General features: G+C 54.8%; 1 protein-coding gene across 3 annotated transcripts in view; it reads left to right on the forward strand.

Annotated features, from left to right (window-relative positions):
• The first annotated feature begins 361 nt into the window (after positions 1-361).
• CHLSN (cholesin) overlaps positions 362-23,580 on the forward strand; it is a 110,018-nt gene continuing 86,799 nt past the window's right edge. The window contains exons 1-2 of one of the 3 annotated variants that reach the window (XM_077758792.1): positions 362-444; positions 8,186-8,315. In XM_077758792.1, coding sequence (XP_077614918.1) covers positions 362-444; positions 8,186-8,315 — 213 coding nt within the window. Of the gene's footprint in view, positions 445-722; positions 744-8,185; positions 8,316-11,773; positions 11,826-23,580 lie in introns of those variants that run through there. The other 2 variants (XM_077758793.1, XM_077758795.1) reach the window with 2 other exon arrangements.

Raw genomic sequence — 23,580 nt, forward strand, 5'->3', positions numbered from 1 at the left:
ATTCCTGGGGCTCCACCTGTGCGGCATCTGAAACCCTGGGTATTCAAACGTCGTGCACGGTTCTAACGTTACAGCATCTTCAGTTCATACAAATGCGTATGTTTAAGACGAACCCCTGAGCGCCCAGACAGACCGATCGGGACTCCCGGCCTGGGGTCGCCCCGCCCCCGCGGCCGAAAGCAGCGAGAGGCACCTCAGCCCCAGCCGCTAGCTTGTCGGGAGGTTGCTAGGCAACCCGCGGCTCCCGGCAACCGGCGGCTCCCAGAGATGACGCTACCAGCCCGCGTCCACGCCTGAACCCGCCCCCTCGCGGCTGCAGCATGTCATTGGCCGGCGGGCAGACGGGGGCGAGCCTCGGCCAATGGGCGACGCCGCTCCGGGAGGCGGGACCCTGTTACCTGGGCTGTGTGCGTGCCGGAAGCTCGCGTCGGCGGCCACGCGCAGGTAGGCAAGGACTGCAGGGTCGGGGGTCGCTGGGTGGTTGCCACGTGGCTGTGCGGGCCCAGATGGCGGTGGAGGGGACAGGCGGAGGCCCGCAGAGTGCGTGCGGGATCTGAGCCGCCTGCTGCCCTGGGGTGTGCCCTCCGAGCCGGGCATCCCCATGGCCACAAACCGTCCCTTGACTGAAATATTCGATGGGGTTCCGCGCGTCCGCATTGCCTCAAGCCCCCGGCGCCCGCCGGGCTCACAGCGGAGACGATGCCGACTTGGGGCGTTTGCGTTCTGAGAACACAATAAATAAGGTGGTGGTGGGAGCCTGCGGGAAAATAAGGCGGAGCAGGGCACGGAGAGTGGGTTGTGTCGGTGCCGGCAGACGCCCCAGCTCGAGGGATCCCGGGCGCAGCAGCAGCCACTGCAGAAGCCGGAGGGCGGGGGAAAGAAGGGCGCCGGGCAGCCACGTGCGCCCGCGAGGCCTGGGCGAGGACGCCGACTCCTCTCCGAGCGCAACGGGAAGGTGTCCCGCAGAGGCTGACCTGGACGTTTTACGAGTCATCATGCGTGCTGTGTTGGAAAGGGACTGAAGGGGCAGGGGCGGGGACTGGAGTAATACAGATGGGTGGGTAGTAATGGTACAGGGACTGAAAGGTAGTCACTATTTTCCCGATATATTTTGGAGGCAACGCCCGCAGGGTTATCGGCTGTGTCAGATACAGGAGTTGTGGGGCACCACAGTCTTTAGCTTGAGAAGTCAGGATTTCAACGGATGGCTGTTCGTGGAAAGGACAGGTGCTACAGGACTATCACAAGTGTTGATCTTGATGCCTTGTGCCTGAGGCGATATGTGTGGGTGTCGGTGGTAGTGTGTACTAGTGCAGTTCAGGGAGAAATTGCAGGTGGTCGGTAGATGGTGGGTGTTTAAACCCCCACACTAGATGAGTTCCTGAGTGAATGAATGCAGATAGAGAGGAAACTGGGCAGGAAGCATGGAGCTATTGAGTGCCCAGGGCCAGGGAGGTGAAGAGGGAGGAGGAAAAGCGGGAGGGCATGGTGTCTGTTTCCGAAGCCTAGAGAAGGAGGCATCAGCTGTCAAATACAGCTGTTAGGTCAAATAAGGAGAGTATGAAGACTCTGCCAGGAGATTTTACGTCTGTGATGAGCAAAGCGGCAAGGGTGGATTTTGATCAGTGATCAGTGTTTCGTTAGGGACAAGGCCAAATGAACTGACTTCAATGGCCATCTGTCCTGAGGTGAGTAGGTGTTTTGAAGGGAGACTCGGGGAAGGGGCAGGGGCTGGCGCTCATTAGACTTAGGAAGTGAAAAATTACAAAAACCAAGAAGGGGCTCTTGGTCCCGGGGAAAGCCACCTGAGGTTGCTAACTAGTGCTTATCAAAGGTGCGCTCCTAGCCTTCCACAAGCTGTCCGGTGGAGTGTTCGGGTGTTGGCTGGACTCTTTGGCAGCCTTGAGTTTTCTCAGGCAGGCTCTTTGTAAGGGGGCCAGGGTCATCGAAGGGATGGGGCCTTGAACTGTTAGACACTATGTCAGTGTTTTCTTCATTTGTCTGTAGGCCAAGTGTGAGGCCCGTTGGAGAGGGGAGCCTGGGTGGTTTGGTCACACAGTGAGTCTTTGTCCGTATGGTGTCATTGGTGATGTTGAGAAGACCAGTTGTGGTGGAACGGTTGGGGAGAGGGTGGGAGGGAAGGGGTTATAGGTGGCACAGGCGGCTCTAGAGGGTTTAACGAAATAGGGTGAAGAGCATGTGGGATCGAGAGAGTTTTTATTTTTATCATGTGGGAAACTTCAGTTGATCGAGTAGATTGGAAGCTGGGACCGCGCGGGAGGGTAGTTGTTTAGAGTGATGTCCCTGCACCGGTAGGGCTGTTACTCAGGTCACAAGTGGAGCGTTTGGCCTTGTTTGCAACCTGGCCAGTTTCCGTCAGAACAGGAGACAAGGGCAGGTGGGTAGATGTGGGAGCCGGTGGAAGTTCCCTTCCACTTGTTTGCTTTTCTCTGTGATCAGGAATTAAGGTTCTCAGCTAGAAGGGAGAAGACGTTGGAGGTTTGAGAGAGGAGAGGGTCAGCCAGGTGAGTGGCAGAGGTAGGGATTGTGGTGGGTCCCCTGGAGAGGCTAAAGGATTATTGGACACTGGGGTGCTGAGGGCGGGGGTGGGGGTGAGCTGGAAAGATGGGAGTGGTCTTGGTGAGTAAATAGTAACAGGGAGGGGTGGGACAGGTACCAAGAGAGCAGAATCTGGAGGCCACTCGTGTAAGTGTGAAAGTTAGAACTCAGACTAAGTTTGGATCAGAACGGACAGAAATGAAGTCCCAGTCCTGGCTCAGGAGCTAGGATCCTGCTCCCGGACTCTTTGGACTGATTTCCTCGAGGGCTGTGGATTGTGAGGGCCTGGACCGGTCTTGGCTCAGTGAGTGGGAGGTGCCCTTCCCTGTGGCCCACCAGGACGCCTCAGAGGTCACATGCTCTGGGTAAGAGGGGTCATTGGGGGCTGCAGGTAGGATTTTCAGATTTTAAAAGAATTTTTTCCTATAGGATCAGTTATTTTTTTAAGAACCTGGGGGTTTCTTTTCAGCCCTGGAGACCCGGCAGCCTGAGCTGATTGGTGCCAAAGCATCTTGACCCGTGGCTGTAGCCTCGCCAGATAGTTAGCTGTTGTCTGTGTGTCTGACCTGGGTGATCAGTTTTCTGCTGGTGGAAGTGTTCGCTCCACTGAACACGTCTGAGCTGGTGTCCTAAGGTGTGTTCATGCTTTTGTAGTAGAAATTACAGAAGAGCAGGAGGGGAGAACCATACTTGGGTTCTAACTTCCTGAAACGTTAATATGTTAACGTAGTTCCTTCTAGTTTTTCTCTTTGTGTTTGTGTACAATTTTCCTTACAAAACGAGGGTCGTAGTGTACATACGTACGTTATGCCCTATCTTTTCCCTTCGCCTTGCACTGTGAGCTCTGACCCCTGTGGCCGGATGTTCTGCACGATCTCCGTGCAGGCGCTCCTTGGGCGTCATTCATTTTCCCTGTCCGCAGTGTGGGACAGTTTCCGTGTTTCCGCTTCTCAACATTAGAGGCGTCAGCTTGCTTTGCACAGTGCCACTGTCCTCCTCATATATGAGTCTCGGCCCATGCTTGTTTCTGCAGGAGAAGTTCCTGAAAGTGGAAAGCACTCGATAAGTGTTATAAAATTACCTTTAAGAAAGACTATCTGTTTCTTCTCCTCTCAGCAGGCGTGATGACAGATGGCCTTTTCATCATCCTCTGGCTAACACTGAATAATAGAATTTTAAAAATGGCATTTTTACCCTATCAAATGAGCTGAGTGACATGTATGTGCAGCTAAAAGCCTCCAGCACTTGTGGATGATGGGCAGAAAAGCCGCCGTCTGCCCCCACCTGACCCCCACCCCTGGCCCGCTCCTGGGAGGCTGGTGGTATAGTCTCTCAGCTCTTCGTGTGGGGTTGCTTGCACACTTGCTGGCAGTGCGATCTCAGTGTGTGACTCGGTTGGTGTGCCCCTCCGAGAGGGGTGCCCTGGTTTCCTCACCCGTGTGCCTCCCTCACTGGCCACACGAAGGAACCGAGTTGGCACATGACCAGCACTTAGAACAGGGCCTGGCATCTGGGAAGCTCTCAGTGATTGTGAGTTTTCACGATTTGCTTTCCTGACACCCCTGCCCCTCCACTTGCCCTCCCTCCCGGCTGCCAAGTACAGGGCCCGCCAAAGCTGGCTGACTTCGTGAGCCGCTAGCTGTTTTGCGGAAAGGCCTGGGAGGGAAAGGCAGCATTGAAGGAGGGGTCTTGATCGTTCTGAGGGGGCCATGACGCTCCCCGGGCTGCTTGCTCCAATGCCCGTGTCGGCAGCTGCGTTGTCCGGCTGCGCCTGGGAAGCTGACAAATGCTTTATTGGCCCTGGGTGTGCCGGACGCCGCAGACCCACTCACGCCTGCCTCCCAACTCTGCGAATTGGGGTTACCGCTAAGGGAAAAACAGAAGGAAAACCAGTACAGGGGCGTTTTGTTGTTAAATTTATTACAAATAATTTGAGAGACATTTGAGTGGTTTGTTTTTATCTTCCCACATGTTAGTGAATTCCCAGCATCATGTGACCATCTCTACAACCTAGCGTCAGAACATTTTCCTTCTCCCAGGAGTGACCCCGACCCGTGAGCCCCTCCTGCCCCTGCCCCGCCAGCCCTGAGCACATGCCGAGCCATGCTCTTGCACTGGACACGGCATGAAGATGAGCTTGTACTATCCGTGGAAGGCTGTGACTGGCCCCTCTCCTGCGGCCGGCTGTTGCCTAGGTCAGCCAGCTGATGCCGTCCCATCGCGTGGCCCCCCCGCGTCTTCTGACCTGTTCAGCAGTTGCTGGACCTGTAGGCTTACTCACCTTTTGGATATTATGACGAATGCTGCCGTGAACAGGAGCATGTGAATTCTTATGTGCATGTGTTCATTTTCTTTGATAGATGTCTAGTCGTGAAGTTGTTGGGACCCGTGGTAACATGTTGAATTTTTTTTGAGTAATCTCAACACCCAGCATGGAGCTTGAACTCACAACCGTGAGATTGAGTCACATGCTCTACTGACAGCCAGCCAGGCACCCCAACATGTTTAACTTTTGAGGAACGGCCAGGCTGTTGTACCAAGTGGCTGCACCACTTTATGTCCCACCAGCAGTGGATAAGGGTTCCAAGTCTTCCTGTCATCACCAGGATGATGATGACATGATGTTATTGGGGCCAAGCTAGGGAGTGCAGAGTGGCGTCTCATGTGATTTACATTTAACGATGATGTTGAGCACCTCCTCATGTCCTCCTTGGCCACTTGTATGTTGTTTTGGGGTTAATCTGTATTCAAATCCTGTGTCCATTTTTCACTGGGGTTGTCTTTTTTATTGAGTTGTAAGAATTTTTCGCATATGGTGGGTACAAGTCTCTTGTCAGTTACGTGACTTGCAGATAACTTTTCCAATTCTTGAAGTTGTTTTCGTACTTTTTTGTTGAAATCATTTGCAGCACAAAAATTTTTAATTTTGAGGAGTCCACTATTCATGATTTTTCTTTTGCTGTGTGTGTTTTTGGTGCCCTGTATAAGAAACTGTTGCCTGATCCAGGGTCATGAAGATGTACGTACTCCTATGTTTTAGCTCTTACACTTAGGTTTAGCATCCATTTTGAGTTAATTTTTGTGTTTGGTGTGAGGTAGGGCTCGGTTCGTCCTCCTGCGTACGGAAGATTGGGTGTCCCAGCACCTTGTATTGAAAAATCGTTCTTTCCCATTAATTGGTCTAGGCGCCCTTGTTGAAAATCACTGACCCTAAATGTAAGGAAATGTCGCTTTCTATAACAAGCATCCATTGTCTCAAAGTCATGAGACACACCATCTCTTGGAACTATTAAAGTAAACCTTTTTATAGTATGGAAAAGTCTTTCTCACTTTTTAGCAAATAGACTTAGTGATTAAACGTTTTAATGATAACTTACGGAATGAATAAAGATTTAACTTAACTTTTGTGGTAACTGGTATGTAAATATTTGCTAAACTTTTCCTATTTCTCCAAGAAGGTAATTGGGTGATGGACTCCTTTGTCTTTTCAAAGCCACTGTGTCAACAGTCTCTTGTTCTTTCAAGATTTCTTATTATACTGCTAATTGAAATTTGTAGCCTCTGGCTTTGAATACTTTTTTTTAGATAAGGCTTAATTAAAGAATGTAAAGAGTGTGGAGCATGGAATTTTTCTGATTCCACAACAGTAATACTCTTTCAATATGCTATGATTGATCACAGCCCCAACTGGGGCAGAGGAAGCCCTCCATTCCAGCTCTGTGTCCTCTTGAACATGGCCCTGTGATCATTTGCCTGTTTCCTGGGTTTCGGCACAGCTTGGTAACTCAGGTTCTCCTCACACTTTCCTTGCTCTGCAAAGGTTCCTGGACCAAGAATCTTAAGGAGCTCCCATCCCCCCTTCCTTTTTAATAGAGGATGGTATTCGGAACCCAGATCTGGGCTCTCCATGTACTCTTTGCTTCTAGCCCCTTCCCGTTGTGATCACCCTTTGGTAGTCACTTCTCCCGTAACGTTTTCCTGCTCTGTTTGCTTGCGGGTTACAGTCCATGTTGCCTCCTGTGTCCTGCATTTGTGTCCCCAGAAGCGTGTTAGCTGTGTGGATAGGTCTTGTGGGCTGCCCAGTCCAGCCAGGAGCAGCTCCTAGCCCGTGGCCAGCACTCTGCAGCTGGTGACAGAGTGACCAACACGTGATGGCGTGCGTGAGCGGAGCATGCCGGCAGTGGGTCCCTGGGTGACGGCACGCACGCCTCATCCCACCAGCTTACCCCCGATGTGATTGTCCCCTTCTGCCCCCCGTGGAAACAGTTTTGCTTTGGGGGAAATTTACATTGAACCCACGTATTCCAGACACACCCAGCCTTTGCTCTCCTTCAGGGGCCTCTGCCCTCTCCGCCCTCCCTGCCCCGCAGGCCCATTAGGGGGGTCTGATGGCCCGGCCTTGCACCTGCCATACCTTCTGTGACACACGCACCCCCCGGTGCGTCACCTGTGCTCGTTTCTGTGTTACCCTCTTGGTGGAATTCATCCCCACGTGATAGGTCTGTCTGCTCCACCACAAGGGAATCTTCATGAGGTCAAGGCTCTTGTGTGCCATGCCTTTCGCTCTGTGCTCAGCACCCCACACAGTTCCTGGCACAGAGTTGCCTCTAGAAAATATTTGTTGAACTTCTGTTGATAGAGTCCAGAATGAATTCTGGCGTTCAGAGAAGATGACACTGGGTTTCTGTCCCTTCCCCATATACACAGCTGTGAACAGCCCGTCTAAAAGTAAAGTTTTTTAATAACACAGATGTAAGTATGCAGTACACGTGTGCAATTTATATGTACGTGTGAGACCTGGAATGTGGAGGATGTTACCTGGGAGTTAGTTGAGCATAAATAAAATGAAATACGTTTTTATAATTTGTTAGAATGAAAGCTGATATTAGTAGATGGTGTAAATAGAGTTTTAAACAACTGGTGTTAGAAAACACGCCGAGGTGTCCCCTCCCACATACCCCCTCAGGGAACCCTCTCAGGTCCCAGCAGCCACCACCAGTGCCCCTCGGGAAGGCTCGCCACTGCGACCTCAGACCTGAGCCGTGTCTCTGCTCCCTGCGGCACAATCCCACAAAGGAAATGGGTTTTAGAATTTGTTGGCCTTTCCTGGAGCTCTGTACACCCCTGTGCTGGAGAAAGCATGCCTGTCAGATTGTCTCTCACTGCATGTCGTGCCTTCCATGTGGCCCCAGAGGGTGCTGCTTCCACATGTCAAGGGGCCGGTCCAGACCTGTCACGGTGACCAAACGCCCCAGCAATGGTGCCCTGCAGCTTCTCCAGCTCATGGGAGGTTCGACTAGGGGATTTGAGCGTTCTTATAACTCGTGTAGGTTTTCCATATTGTCTTTAAGTTTATTTATTTTGAGATGGAGAGAGGAGGTGAGAGGGGTAGACAGAGAATCCCGAGCAGCCTCTGCACTGTCAGCATAGAGCTTGACGTGGGGCTTGAACTCCTGAACCACGAGATCATGACCTGAACCGAAATCAGGAGTCAGACCCCCAACCGACTGAGCCCCCCAGCCTTTGGACTTTTATAAGGGGAGAGCACCCTTCTCAATTATAAATGTGATGGGGCCCAAGACCTTTTATTTTGCACATATTTAGGAGTTTCCCCTCTCTGCTGCAGGATGGCAAAACGGAAGAGAACAGCTACCAAAGTGACAGAGAAAAAGAACAAAAAATGGAAGAAGGCTTCAGTGAAGGAGGTGTGGCCGGCACCCGCAGCCACACCGGGCACCGGGGAAGCACACGCTGAGGTAGGTGCATGCGGGGGCCCAGCCCGGGGGGCAGGGTGCCGCGAGGGCAGGATGGGGACACGCACATGGGCTGTGGGCCTCCTGGGAGCGGCTGGAAGACAGATAAGAGGGTAAGTGACCTTCCGGTTCGAATGCCATGACTGCTTTTTTGAGCCACTGTGTCCACAACTGCTGTTGGGGTGCCATGCTATCAAGGGTGCCTGATGGCTGAGGCAGGAGGTGGCAGGACAGCATGGGCTCCACTGTGGCATGCACGTGCTGATGCATGGAGCGCGGCTGGGAGCGTGTCCTTAAGAATTCAGATCTTGGGGTGCCTGGGCGGCTCATTAAGCTGAGTGTCTGACTTGGACTCCGATCATGATCTCACATTCTGGAGTTCAATCTCCGCGTCAGGCTCTGCTGACAGCGCAAAGCCTGCTTGGGATTCTCTCTCTCCCTCTCTCTGCCCCTCCCTCGCGTGCACGTGCTCTTTCTGTCAAAAATATATAAAAATAAACATTTAAAAAAGAATTCAGATTCTAACATAAAAATGCTTATATTTAGTCTGACAGAAGTCCGTCACAAAGATTCTTGCATTTAAATTTTTCTTTTCCACCAAGGTCAGAGAGTGAAAGTTTTCCTTCTTTACCGAGTTGTCTTTATGATCCCTAGTATGCAGTTGACGGAAACCGCGTAGATATCACAAATTCCTCCCGATGGCACATGAAGTAGAATTCGATCAGGCGCATCCTATGGGGACTCATGCCTCTGGGTGGGCGCTGGCCGTCGTTGGAGGGGACAGTCTTCCTGGGGGTCCACGCCTGTGTGCGACAGCAAGAGCCTTGTCCCCACTGGCGAGCGCGAGTGGAAGCGTTGGGGCAGCGCTGCTGAATTCCTTAAGCTTGGAGCCTGTTACTGTGCTTTGGGGCACATCTGATCCCGGTTTGTTGTTAAAGATCTGCCATTGGATGACTGCATGAGGAGGTCCTTCAGTCCTTGTGCAGGAAGAGCTGGAGGCCCCCTGACTCAGTCGGGGACGCATCGCTGGCCAGTTGCTGTTGTCACCGTTTGCGGCACAGTATTTTAGGCTCTTGTGGCCTCAGAAGTGTCCCCAGCAAGATTAGGGGTGACAGGTGGCTTTTCTCTCATAAAATGGGGAAGGGACCATGGTGCAGGGGGAGGAAGGGAGGAAGGCCCTCCTAACAACCAGCCAACTCCCCAGCCACAGGCCATCCTGGCGGCACAAGGGCCCTGGGAGCGTGCTCCTGAGGCCGCCCGTGCTGCAGGTGCTGCAGACGCCAGGGTGAGTCTCTGTGTCCTTCAGGGGCTGTGTGCCCAGGTCGTTGTCTCACTGGTCGGGTCACCTGGGACCCCATCCACCTAGGCATCCCTGTGCCTTTGAGAGATGGTGTGCACTGGCTCCCGGGGTCCCAGCTGGTCCTTGGGCGCTCCCCTCCCACCTGCCCTTTGGCGGAGGAGCCACCGCGTCTGGATCAGGGAGCCCGGCTGCATTCACGGGCGCCTGCGCCCCCAGGTCCCCTCCTCTGTGCTGACCCGCAGCCCTGACTGTGTCTGTTCCTCCTGGTCTCCGGGCCCCAGACGGAAGCCCGTGCACATAGCTCGTTCAGCCCCTGCTCGGGGGTCAGTCCACCTGCTTCCTCCTGAACTGATGTACACATGACTTTCTTGGGGCTTTCCTGCTTCTTCTGGACTCCTCCAATTTCTTTAAACTCTCTACTATCACCTTGATGATTTTAAATTTTGTTTTAAAACTTCCAGCTCTCCTTTCTGAGTGGTCTGCTTGCCGGCTGCTAGTCCAAGGCAGGACCCACAGAATAGACGTGTGCACGGGTTAGGGTTTCTGCCTGACCTCGAAGGTGATCTTTTTGCTGAGTTCAGGTCATTTTTTAAAAGTATGTGATTGTTTTTTGTTATTAAAGTACACATTGGTTACAAATAAATTTGGAAAACAGAAGAGAAGCTTCTGGTTTCTCTTTCGATGCCTAGAGTTTTGTTGGGTTTGTAGCATAGTGAACAAGATTGCTCTTAGAGCCCCGTACACTTTCCCTTAGTTTTCAGTCCCTGGGGCGTTGACTTGGTGTCAGGCTGGCCCAGCCGAGGAGCAGGAAGCAGCGCGTGGGAACTCAGGCCCGGCCAGCAGGGGTCGCAGCCCCTCCACCCGCAGGCTGCTGGCAGTCCTCTCCCTGGAGGAGCCCAGTGTGTTCACCCTGCCAGGAAGTACTTGTAGGTGGGCCTCCGAGCGGAGTGCTGGGCTTGTGCCTGAAGACCCCTTCTTACATTGCTGGGGCCAGTCTCCCATGGAAGGGGGACTTCTGGAGGACACACCTTGGGCTGCACCAATGAAAGGACTTCTTCACTCTGCTTCTCGTGGGAAACTATGGAAAAGCCACGTCAGGCGCATTTTTAAAAAGAAAGCACATTGAATGCTGCACCTAATTATAAGGGGGGGGGGGGTGGACCAGGCCTGGAGAGGACATCCTATTGCCCTGGGAGCTGGTGGAAAAGTACTGCGCTGTCCCCCCACTGCCCTGGCTGCAGGATCGGCCTCCGGAATCCACATGAGGAGCAGGGAAGCCTCTGTCCCCACTTGGACCACTGTGTCCTCCTCCTGGGACCTGCCGTCTGGACAGGCCCGGGGGAGCCCGTGCGGCCACTTCCCACAGCACAAGCGCCCTGAGCCAGTGCCAGGAGGGCTGAAGGTTCCCTGGGGAGCAGTCCCCTCAGAGCCCCACTTCCCGCCAGGAGGGGAGCCTCGGCACAGCTTGCGGGCTCCTCTCTGGCTGTGTGTTATTTGCTCCGGAATGCAGGAAGCCGTTTATGCGGCCCCAGGCACTCAGAGCCTCCCGTTCCATTTGCCCCCTTCTTCACACCTCTCCCTGCCTGTTAACCTGCCGAGGCCCTTGCGCCCGTGTCTTGGCGAGGGAGTGTTGACATCCCCGGGCAGGGGCAGAGTCCTGCTGGTGCCCTTCCTCAGAGCCCTGGTAATTGGTTCTAGCCACCCGGCCGCGGGCCTCGCTAAAGACCTGCCACCCACATTGCGCCCTCCCCCACTGTCCTGCTGGGTGGGGGATGCAGGAGGTCGGGGTCTGCTGGCCTCTCTTCTGTAGCAGGGAGTCTCTGCCTGATTCGTGGGCTCCTTGAAACCCTCCTGTGAGCCTGTGTGTCGGGGCCAGACAGTTCCACCTTCAAGTTGCTGGGCCTCTTCATTGAGCGGGTGGTGAGGATTAAATCTTAGATGGCAGGCGCATTCCAGGAGGCCGCTGGCCTGTCAGCAGTGGGCACTGGAAGGGGCAGGAGCCCAGGCGTTGCTCCCGAGGGCCTCTCCACCCCCGCCAAGGAGGTAGTCCACGGTTTGATTTTGTCCCAGACACCAAGCCACACGACAGGGAGACATCACGTGGCTGCCCCACCCAAGGGCCAGTCAGGCCTCTGCAAGCCTCGGCAGGCACCTGGCAAGGGTGCTGCGGTGCAGAGGCCCTTGTCTGCCTGGAAGCAGAGGCATTGCAGGCGGTGAGCAGGGCCCTTCTCCCTCGTCCCTTGGGTGGGAACCCCTATGTTTACACAGCACTGTCGTGCTCACAACAGAGTCCTTGGGCCCAGGCGTGACCTGTCCAGGCCTCACACGTGAGTTGGCCCAAGAGACTGCCGCTTGCCTGATCACTCAGCCGACTGGGACAGAGGAGGAACTGATACATGGGCCTCCTGTGTCTGCTTCCCTTTTGGAGCACACAGGGAGGACGGGGACCCTCAGGGGTGCCTGGCCTGACCCCTTCGTGTAAGTAGGCTGAGAGCTGGTGGCCAGTGGGCACGGTGCCCAGCACCGTCTGAGGAATAAACCCGCTCCTCGGGGCGCCTGGTCCCTTACTGCCGTAAACGGTGTTGGGTTTGGGAGAAGGACCTGGATGTGTCAAGCGGACCATCCCATGCTGGGAATGAATGCATTCCTGGAGCCTGAGGACGTGGTGGCCAGAAAAGCCCCTTTCCTTCTTTTAGATCATGGTGTGCCAGGCGAGCTGGGTGGTTCCACAGCTCCCAGTGCTACCCCGTGCACTCTGTGTGTTTGCACGGGCTTGGCCGGGGTGTGGCCTGGGGCAGTGGGGCTGAGGGAGGCGGGGCCCTCAGCACACCGCACCCTCAGCACACATGCTCCTTGGTTTGTAACCTTGAAAGTGGGATAGGAATTACATGGGCGTCAAGCCCTTTACAAAACCATCAAATGACATTGTGAACTTTATGGCCATGAAAATTTGCTCAGAGCCAAAATACTTCTTTCTAATGGTGTCTTGCCTCAAATACACAGGTCTGGTAGGGGGTTTTGGGTTGTTAAACTGGGGGTGGGGGTTGAGGGGTTGCTAGTCTTTATAGGCAGCTCCCTGGGAGCCTGAATTCACCTCTTCGGTTATTCTTGTTTTCTCCTTTGTGACTATTAAATGTATATCGTCAGCCAGTTAGAGGTATAAAGTGATGGGCGTGCAGGGCTGGAGGAGTTCCCTGATTTTCCTGTGGCTCACGGTAAGGTGGAAGGGGGCCTCAGTTCTGGCCAGGCACCGGCGTGCTGTTGTGCACATGTGTGACCGCTGCTCCTGGGCTTCCTGGGGGGAAGCGGTGGTGGGAGGCTGTGTGGTGAGTGCCGGGTGCGGGATGCCAGGTGGGGCGCCCTCCTGTGGCCTGTTGTCGGTGGCGTTGGGACCGTATCGGGTTTTGGTCACTGATGGGGGGGTCTGTCCTCCCACGAGGGTCCTCATTACGTCTTTCTGCTCTTTTCCTGGTGCTTTGATTGCCTTTTTGTGCACGTTTTATGAATCCTTTGTCCCCGTTTGGTGACATGTTCTCCATGAGTGCAGGCAGATGTACATCTTGGTCCCTGAGATAGTGGCCTTCTCTGTCCCTCATCACCTAAGGGGGTGTCCTGTCCTGTGGCTTCTCTGAGCCGGGCTGCCTGCCTTTCCGTAGCGGGTTGGGCCACGATGCACTCAGCTTGCTCGCCGCCGCACGGCTCCGTTCTTCGGTTCTTAAAGATGTGTTTCAGTATTGGGCACAGAAGTACTTCCTTCGTGGGGACACTGTTCTTGGATGTTGTCATGTAGTGTCTTATTTGTATGAGTTTTGGAATCAGCTGACATGTTTCGTGAAAAGTCTTTTGTGGTTTCTTGAGGTGGTTTTTATGTCAGTCAGTCAGTCATGCTTTTCCTGTAGGGGATTTGCATGTCTGGCCAGGAGCAAGTGACCTGGATGGGATTCCCCCATCGGTCTGTCTTTCCTGTCACACAATACCAAAATACACAAACCACAACCCAGGGATGGAGGCTGTGGCCCCGCAGCACACACTCCCTGGGCCTCCTGGGCCTGCTCTGTCCGTCCAGGCAGAGGCTGTCTGTCTCACCTTCCTTTCGGAAATTCACCTTTCTGGCCTGACCAATTTCTTCATTCTCTTCCACCCCCTACTTGCTCACATTGGGCCTGGTGACCCTTCACCTAACTGTTCTGTAACCATCACACCCAGCAACAGCTCAGGGGGGTCAAACTAGGACATGAACTTGGCAGCAAGTATGTATCAGAAACTGTTGTGTTGCTACAGAAAAGTTTTATTTAATGATGAATCAACTTATGTTGTAATGTATAGTAGCTTATAGGACTGTTCATTGTTACATATTTTTTCAACCAATTCTAATAATTTGAGGAAAGAATTTTTTAAACTTTTTTTAATGTCTTTATTTTGAGAGACAGAGAACGAGCAGGGGAGGGGCAAAGAGAGAGGGAGACACAGAATCTGAAGCAGCCTCCAGGCTCTGAGCTGTCAGCACAGAGCCCCAAGCAGGGCTCGAACCCACGGACTGTGAGATCATGACCTGAGCCGAAGTCAGACGCTTAACCGACTGAGCCACCCAGGCACCCCTGCGGAAAGAATTCTTAAGTTTGATAAAGGACAGTGAATCAGGCAAGATGGCTTTTTACCATAGGAGTCAGGGTAGTGTCAAGAGGGCTTTGGGGCGGTGGCCTCCTTACCTGCACTGGTATTGCTCACAGGTAACTTGTAGGAGAACAACAGCACATGTGTGAGATTGTATGTGTTTGAGACACAGCCACAGTTCAGTCACCATGTCGCTTAGCATCTGGGTTCGCAGCCAGCAGGGACTGTTGGAGTGGAAAAATCACACAGGACGGGAGAAAATCCGATGATGGACTTGTTCTGACCTTGGAAGTAGGTCGTGTTCTCATCACTTTCCTCCCATTTGCATTAAGGGGCAAACGGTGGCTGGATTGGCACAAAGGGGAGCCTGATGTGGGCTGGATCTTGGGTCCTGTGTTTCCATAAAAACAGAGCCTGTGCCTGTGATCAGGTTCATCTCGGTTCATGCCTGGGTGAGATTTCCTGTCCGTACATGATTAAAAACAGTCTCGCAGGGGTGCCTGGGGGTGCTCAGCCAGTTGAGTGTCCAGCTTTGGCTCAGGTCATGATCTCACAGTTGTTGAGTTCGAGCCCCACATTGGGCTCACCCCTGGCCGCACAGAGCCTGCTTCAGATCCTCTGTCTCCCCCCTGCACCCCCACCCTACTTGTGCTCTCTCTCAAAAAAAAAAAAAAAAAAAAACCCAAAAAAATCTCTCATTTCCCTCACCTCCCCCAGAAGTACCCTCTCCCCCTTAAAAAAATAATAAAGGTTTATTATAAAGTCAGACATCGTTTTAGGTCTTAGTTCTCTTAGAAGGTGAACAGGTGAGCATTTCTCAAGCCCAGAGACTTGAGGAGCACCTGGCTGGCTCAGTCGGTGGAGCGTGCGACTCTTGATCCATCAGGCCCTCAGTTCAGGCACACATTAGCCATGTAGCTTACTTCATTTAAGGAGAAAAAGAAACCAGAGACTTTGAAATTCTTCACTGAAGTCTTAGCTTTTCACAGTCCGTGGCTTGGCGGAGGATAGCCATTCATGTGCATGGGGCGCTCTCGAGGGCGGGGCGCTCACGTGCAGAGCACAGGAAGGCAGCACAGAGGTCGTGCTGGACCTTTGCAGCAGAATGGCATTCCCGGAATGGTGGGAAGGCTGAGGACTCTCCGGGTGCCTCTCTGCCGCTGGGATCTCCACCTTGGAGCTCTGGCCTCCGAGTCCATCCCCTCACCCGGGGAGCTGGCCAGAGCCAAAGCCCTGACTTTTGGGTACCGCAAGTGGCCTTGATACAGAGCGGTCCCCGTGTCCTATGACATTTCTGGGGTTTAGCTCTGGGCGCCGCTCGATTTGGGCCTGCAGATTCCCTGTTCTGTTAGTTCTTTGATGCTTTATGCAAATGGTTGGTTTTCGTATCTTGGTCAATGTATTTGGTGGCCATCCCTCCCCCACTGGATCAGAGAGAGGGTCTGAGGCAGATCCAGGCGGGGCAGGTCCCCAGGGTGGGCCAGCTGGAGACATGCCAGGTGCTGCGGGCCGTGTGGTCTCTGTTGCTGTGCGGGCTGCCTGTGTAGGGCAGGAGCAGATACAGACAATGTGTAAACCAATGGCTGTGTCCAAATGCAGTTTATTTACCCAGATAGGTGGGCATGGGAATCGACCCAGAGCACGCATTCCACTGCTGTGAGGCGCCTAGCCTGCCAGAGCTGGCCTCTGGAGCAGTGCTCCCTGATGGAGTCTTCCTGCCCCAAGTTCCCAGGTCTCCGTGGTATGAATGGAAGCCCAGGGATCACACTTTGAGTGAAGGATGGCCCTTGTCTGGGGCCCTGGGAAGCTCGGCAGGCCTCTGGGTTTGTCCCAGAGACCGATGACAGCCCCGTGTCATGGCTGCAGGGGGAAAGTTGCTATGGGCACCGCCACACAGAGGGCTAATTACGAAAACAATACAGCATCTGTGAGCATCGAGAGAGCATTTGGTTGGAAGGATGAAATTAGCATCTACATAGACGGGACATTGGGCCCCCGTGAGAGGGGCCTGACGCGTCACTACTAACCTTGGACACCTGCATTCTCTTCCCAACATAAGCCTCGACGGCCCGGGGTGTGAGCATGCAGCCCTTTGGCCCCCTGAGCACCCCGGTCCCTGGCTCCTTTGTCCTATTTGCTGGAGAAGCGAGTGCACATCCACAGAGCATAGAGTCGTGACTGGACACCCCTCAGGGAAGCTTGCCTATGGGTTTCAAAGGCCGGTGGTGACGCAGAGGATAGCACCTTCTGTGAGTGTGCAAGGGGGTGACTGGGCCCCTCTGCTGCTCCCCCACATGGGGACGGTTGGGGGGCCAAGTGGCCTGAGGCCCATTTTGAGGAGTTCCTCAGGGTGGTGCGGCTAGTTGTACAGTGAGTCCCTGACACTGCCTTTCAGGGCTGGAGGGCTGTCTAGTGTCACAGTGGGCTCCATACCGTACGTGTGCACTCCCTCTCTGTTACGCGGGAGCAGGGGCAGAAAGCACAGGGAAGCAGATGCTGGTCGATGAGGTGGGACTTGAGCAAGTCAGCCACGTAATGAAGAGTGGGCCGAGTTTCCTATCCCTGGGCAAGTCTAGCTGAGATGGGTAGACGCTTTGGGGTCCAGCTGGGAGGGTTCCTCCGGGAGAGGGGGTAGAGGTAGTGACCTGTGAGGCCCCTTCTAGTTGTTTAGGCCCCATTCCACCCGTTCCGGGGCCCTGGTGCCAGGTGATCCCTCAGCAACCTCTGATAACACCACAGGCCCTCTCCCAGCCAGCGCGGGGTGGCAGCGTGCGCTCGAGTCCTGGTTGTGTATGCGTGTACCGTTCTGTCACAGCTGTGGGTCGCTGTAGCTGCCAGTACGGTCAAGGCTCAGAAGAGCTCTGTCACTGCACAGCTCCCTTGGACCCTGCCTTTCTAGCCATTTGAATAGCCACTGAGTGAAGGACATTTGGGTCATTCCCACGACTTGGCTTTTAGGAGCAAAACTTCTGTGAACATCCGTGAGCACGAGTGTTTGCTTCTCTGGGGGAAACGCCCTGGAGGATGGCTGCCCATGCATGTTTGGTTTCTGAGGGGCCACCAGGAGTCAGAGCAAGTGGCTCTCCATCTCCTGCTCCCCCCCCCACCGCCTGCCATGTGCGTATGCAACCTGAGCCCCTCAGCACCCGTGTTTCTGTTTTCTAGTTCTGTCATTCTGCTGCCTGTGCCCACATTTGGAAGAGGACAACCCAAAGTGCCTTGGGGATTAACGCTCCTCCGGGGGTCGGCGATGCATGTTCCTGGCTTGGGAGCTGCCCGCAGGCTGGTGTTGTCCTGGCCGTATGGCAGCGGTGTCCAGTCGGGCCCAGGTTGGATGTAGCCTTGTCAGCTCTGCCCATGCGACATCCTGTCTTTTTCTCCAGGCACTTTGGGGGGAGGGGGGTCTTCACTGGGCAGCGCTCAGAGTCGGCTGGGGCCTCGGTGCACTCCGCTGTCTGTACGGCGGGTTTCCTCTGCTCGTTTGCCACAGCTGAAAAACTGCAGAAAAGTTGGAAGCACGTCAGCTTTCCCCGCTGCTGTGGTGACCTAGCTACTGGCGGCTGTTGGGGGGCCAGAGAACAGGCTCCCTGCCCTGCCCCCAGGCCAGCCGTCCCCAGGCCCACAGCTAATGCTCTCGTTGCTGCCACTGGCAGGCTCGGCAGCCAGGGAGATGTCTGTGGGTTTGCCTCCTGGGCTCAGCACAAAGCACTCGGCTATGTGGAATTTGTTGTTTTTCCTGAGTTACACTTGACCAACAAGAAAAAGAAAAATAAAGAGGAGGAGGAAGTAGAGAAAAGCACACGGAAGGAATCAGGCTGGCGGCCTTGCCGCGAATGTCCCGGAGTATGACCTCCATGTGTTTGCAGTGGGTCTGCTTCATCTTCCGGTACAAGAGTTCCCACGTGAGCTCTGGTTGTTAGAGGGCCTGTGTTTTCTGGTGTGGCTGAGAGGAGTAGCTCGTGGTCACTCTCATTTCAGCTTACTGTCATCATCCCTGTATATGTTGGTCGTTTGCTTTTGCAGCTTGTAGGTTTTTTTTTTTCCAGGTCTGTCGCAAAGTCAGTCTTCTCTGTATTGATTGAAAACTCACTCCTTGTGCTAAGAGCAGGCTCCACACTGTACGCACAGAGCCCAACGTGGGGTTCAACCTCAGGTTGTGACCCGAGCCGAAATCAAGAGTCGGACACTTTGCCTGCTGAGGCACCCAGGATCCCCCCTTCATCTTTTATGTTTCAGGTAGTTTTCCAGTCAAGTTACTCTTGTTTATGGCTTTTGCCTTAAGCAGACAGCCCCGCCGCCTCCCAGCCCTGTACCGGCTTCCCAGGCGGAGGGCCCCCTGCCTCCCCGCACCCCGTCCTGCCTGTGCCCCTAGGGTTTCCGTTTCTCCAGCCATTGCAGAGAGGAGGGTTCAGCAGCAGGGCATCCTCGGCCGTGTCAGAAAGCCAGGGCCTCCTGGGTGAGGGTCAGCTTCTCAGTTTCTACTGGACTTGGGGACCCACCCTGCCCCCTCGGCCAGAGGAGGCTGAGAGCCGGTGTTAGCCTTCGCTGGTGACATACATTCTTCCCTGTCTGGGTCTCCAAAGGCAATTCCCGGGGAAGCCAAGAGCGGTTGTGTGGGAATTGTCAGCACGTGCCTTTGTGGGAAGCCCCCTGACAGACCAAGTGCTTGGCCCCCCGCCTGAGCCGCTGTCCTGTCGTCTGGGAGCGCCTGGCAGCCCGCTGGCCTCTGGCCGGGCCGCACCATGTTGTTGCCCACCTCCTGTCCGTCAGCGCTGTCAGACGGGCTTGGCTGTGGCCCCTGCGCCGTGCGGCGCTGGGGCGGGAGTCCTTCTCTGTGGGGAGCGGGTGCGTGTGGTTTGGGTCCTCTCAGATGAAGGTGAGGAGGGAAGAGATTGCCTGGGGGATAGAAGGGCGGCTTTGCTGGCTGTGGACCAGGTGTGAGCCTGACCGCACGCCATGCCGGGGCCTGCGGGCCTCAGCTGTCCCAGCACAAGGTGGCCGTGCCGACCAGCGACTAAGAACTCTGACAGATGAGAAAACAGCCCCTTCCGAGTACCGTGTGCGTGGTGTGTGCTTTGGAGATGCTTTGCCTGTTTACCAAATAAATAGCATCGAAATAATGAAAAAAGAAAGTTAGCAAAGGAACACTNAAGCGTCCCTTCCATTCCCGAGATGCCGATCTGAGCACGTGTCTCTCCCACACTTGAGCTCTTCGTATCACTCGATCTCCACCTTAAATAGTGTTTTTAACTTAATTTTTGAAACAACCCCCCTCGCCCCATATTTCTTGCAAGTAGAGCACAGCCGTTGTGACAAATGCAGAAAACGTGGACAAGTTGAGAGAAACGTCTGGCACATGAGCACATTTGTATTTTTAAAGACATAGTTGACTTTCAGGCAGGCGACACCGTCCCTTTCATCCCGCTGTCTGTGAAGTGAGTCGGGACCTGACTCTCCCCATCATGTCATCATCCTGCCATTTTGGAGCCAGAACCACACTCCGCGCAGTGCCCGGGGTTGGGTGACTCCATCCCCTGCCTTCCTCAGCACCCAGCATTGTCACCCACGGTGGCGCACTGGTCCCCTTCCTGCCCAGGAGAGCAGAGCCAGCCGGGAACCTGGCCTCCTGAGTGAACCTCTGCTTTGGTGGCTTGTTTTGTTTTTCTTTCCTCTTGGCTCTACAAGGGGGTTGTCCTGTGGCCGTGAGAGCCCCAGGCCCTGGGTGCATGGGTGTTTTATTTTATTTTTAAATTTTTTGTATAGTTTATTTATTTTTGAGACAGAGAGAGACAGAGCATGAGCAGGGGAGGGGCAGAGAGAGAGGGAGACACAGAATCCGAAACAGGCTCCAAGCTCTGAGCTGCCAGCACAGAACCCAATGCGGGGCTCGAACCCATGAACTGCGAGATCAGGACCTGAGCCGAAGTTGGACACTTAACTTACTGAGCCACCCAGGTGCCCCACGGGTGTTTTAAAGCTATGGGAAATTGTGCCCAGAGGTGCCAGGAGTGGATGGGTGATGTGCGCCTTCTCTGGCAGTCTTGTTCAGGACCGCCAGGCACATCCTTTGCCAGAACCTCTCTTTTTCTGTCAGGTTGTGCCTGGTATTAAGGCAACGTGCTTCCTGCCTTGCCCTCTTTCTGCTGGAATTATCTGCACTTCCTGGCTGCTAAGCAGAAGCCACTAAATTTGTTGTTTTCAGTTGAGTTGACACTACATTTATTTAATGAAGCTTATTTCATTATAACATTCGCTAATGTTTATAAGGATTAATTGCTGGCTAATCAGACAACGTGTGCAAGAAGTTCTCCCATTTTGGGTCTGAAATACCAGAATGGGCAGATTAGGCTGAATATTTGTTCAGTCTTTTCAGAATTATTTTTGTAGTGGTATGAAAAGATTTCCCAGGATGGAGTTCTCACAGCTGGGAAAACAGCCGCTGCTTTGAAGCTAGTTTTCCCAGGCAAGGAGCTCACGTCTCCTGCTGCGAGGAGCGGAAACAGTGTCTAGCTTAAACTTGCTGTGCTTTTGGTAAGCTTTAACGGCGTCGGATGGCCTTTTTCCGGCCAGGCTGCATGGTCCCCTGTTGGGAACATACTTTGACCAACCTGGAGGAGACCGCGCAGCACTCTGCCCCAACAGGCAGGGAAGCTGCCGTGAGGGGTGGTGGTTGGACTCCCCAGGTGCGGGTCAGCTCTTACTTTGTGCGCAGAGGTCCCATCTTCTAAGGTTGAATGAAAGTGGAGGTTGAAGCCTTGGCTGTCCCCAACCTGTTAGGCTGGTCTGGACGACACCGTCCTTCCCTCCCCCAAGCCTCTGCTGGCCCCAAAGCCCCACGTGGTCCCTAGGACTCCGCACAGCCGCTACCCAAAGCCAGCGGGCCTGGGTCCCAGGTCGTGGGTCGGGTTAGGACGCAGGACCTCAGGCTGGGATGAACCAGGGGCCACTGCTGGGAATGCCACAGGCGGGGCACAGGGCTCAGTGTGCAGGCTGGGCTTGGGGGCTGTCGGGAAGGGACCAGAAAGTAGGCCTAAGTAAGTTGAAGTTTACACCCATGTGTCGGCGTATATAGGCCAATGCCTGTAGCACAGAGAGCCTGAGATTCGGTACCTTAAGTAGGATAAAAGTTGATTCCATAGGCCTGGGGTGAGTAGCCCGGGCCTGGGTTGTCCAGGGACCTGGGCCCCATTCACCTTACTGCTTTGCCTCCCCATGGGGTGCTGTCCCTGCCACGGGGTCAGTGGTGGCTCACTCCACACCAGTGTTGTAGTTCCGGGGCAGGGGACAGACGAGCGAGGGCCGGTGGCTTCATCCTCACAGAGGTGACTGGGAACCTGCAGGCTTGCCTTTCGCTCACACCCTGCTGGCCCCACCTAGACCATTGGCTCCTCTGGCTGTAGGGGAGGCGTTGACAATCCTCCCCACCCAGCAGCCAGGAGCCCAGTCGAAACCCGGGGGCTGTGTTCCCAAAAGCAGAAGAGGAACATGGGCCCCGAGGGAAGCCTGTCATGGGCAGATCGCCTTGTTGTCAAGGTCAAGAGGAGGGCTGTGGGCAGTGCTTCATGCCACGGGCTCCTTGGGGAGACCTGGGTTCGGCAGGGCAGCGGGAGGCGGCATGACCTCGGGCACCAGGCTTCTGCCCGATGACGCTGTCAGACAGAGATCACGTGTGGGTAGTGCCCAGGGTGGCCTCAAAGATGCCGTGAGGTAACACACGGAATGGTCAACACAGTTCCTGCCTCGAGTATGTACTCCGGGAGTGGCAGTTGTTCCGTGGTTGTTGGAACAAGGGACACCTATGATAACACGCATCCTTGTGGGAGGGTGGCATTGACGTTGGCTAGTGGCCCGGAGGTGGACTTGAGCGCATCTCTGCATCTGCAGAGGCCAGTCTCATGCATTAGCGTTTGGGTGACATCATCACTGTGGAAGCCTGTGAGTAGGGTCTGGCTGTGGTGCCAGAAGCCACAGAAACGCCCTGCTCCCCTCCCCCCTGACCCGACCCCCCTGTGCTCCAGCATCACGTCTGAGAAGCTGGGGTGGCCGTGACCCGGCTTGTGGCAGGAAGGGGACCTGAGACTGGGGGAGATGTGTGGTGTGGCGCTGGGCTGTGGTCGGCACTCAGTACGCGTAACTGTGCCTCCTTCTTTTAATCAAGTGGCACACGGAAACGGGGTCGGGATTTCTTCCGTCTCGATCTCACACCAGGAGGTCAGGCCGTGCAAGCTGGCATCTGACAGTGTGGCTGAACTCGGGAAACCCGTGGCCACAGCCTTCTCAGCCGCGGGCATTCCACTGCGGCCACGTCTGTGTGAGGAAATGTCGTCGTAACAGCACCTGGTGGCTGGACTTCTGTCCTTGCCTGTGGAGGGCACAGACAGGGATGTCTCTCTGGCAGATGACGCACTCCCTCTTACCCAGCGGCTCTGTCCTTCCCCGGCGCCCTGGCGCTTTACAGCCATGGCCACGCTGTGTTTCCTGTGCCCCGGCCCTGAGGGGCGTCCCGTTCTCGGCTTCTCCAGGCTGCAGCCCGCCCCCCAAGCCTGGGGAAAGCAGGTGTCGCAGGGCAACTCTGCACCCCCGGGCATTGGCTGGGCCTGGGTGCTGGCTCTCGGGTGCTGGCCTGGATGCACAGCCACCGCCAGCACGTCTGATGTGGGCTCGTGGATTTGTAACTCAGGGCACGGGGTGGAGACATTCCCACGCACGCAAACTGATTTTCCCTGTAGTATGTGTTTTGTAAGAAAGAAATTCAAACCTGTGGCATTTTCTGTTTTTCCTGCTCCGCTGCATCCTCCTCAGAACACTCCCCTCAGCCCCCATGTTGGCAATTTGTGCAAATAAGCGATCTGAAAATTAGAACCGTCCTGGGCTCACACTGCCTCATGGAACTTCGGTTTTAAAAAGAAAACAGAAGTTTCTTCAAGGAAAACAAGGGGACTTGTCCTTGGAGAATGCAGACCTAGAGCCCCCAGGGCCGAGCAGGGCATGCTGGAGTAGTTGGTGGCTTAGCCATGAACCAGGAGCCCAGCAGCTGCATGGGGTCTGGGGGCACGGCACTCGGGGTGCCCGGCCTGGAGCCCAGCCGGGGTGAGGGGAATGGAGCTCTCTCTGGTGGGCAGGTCCTTTCTTCGGGATGAATATTTGTGGAAAATACAGTCGTAACTTTGTTCTCAGTTTTTGTGTTCGCTGCTGACAGACTTCACCTATTCCGAAGCGGTTTTAAGGCGAAGTTGGATACCTGTGGAGTGTGCTGTGGGCAGGAAGCCAGAGTGTTGTGGTGTTTGTGGGAGAAGGAGCTGATGCCCCCCCCCCCCCCCAGGGGGGGCCGGGGGGGGCCCGGGGGGGTGTGGG

Source organism: Crocuta crocuta, unplaced genomic scaffold (assembly GCF_008692635.1).
Source record: "Crocuta crocuta isolate KB4526 unplaced genomic scaffold, BGI_CrCroc_1.0 scaffold273, whole genome shotgun sequence".
Lineage (NCBI taxonomy): Eukaryota > Metazoa > Chordata > Mammalia > Carnivora > Hyaenidae > Crocuta > Crocuta crocuta.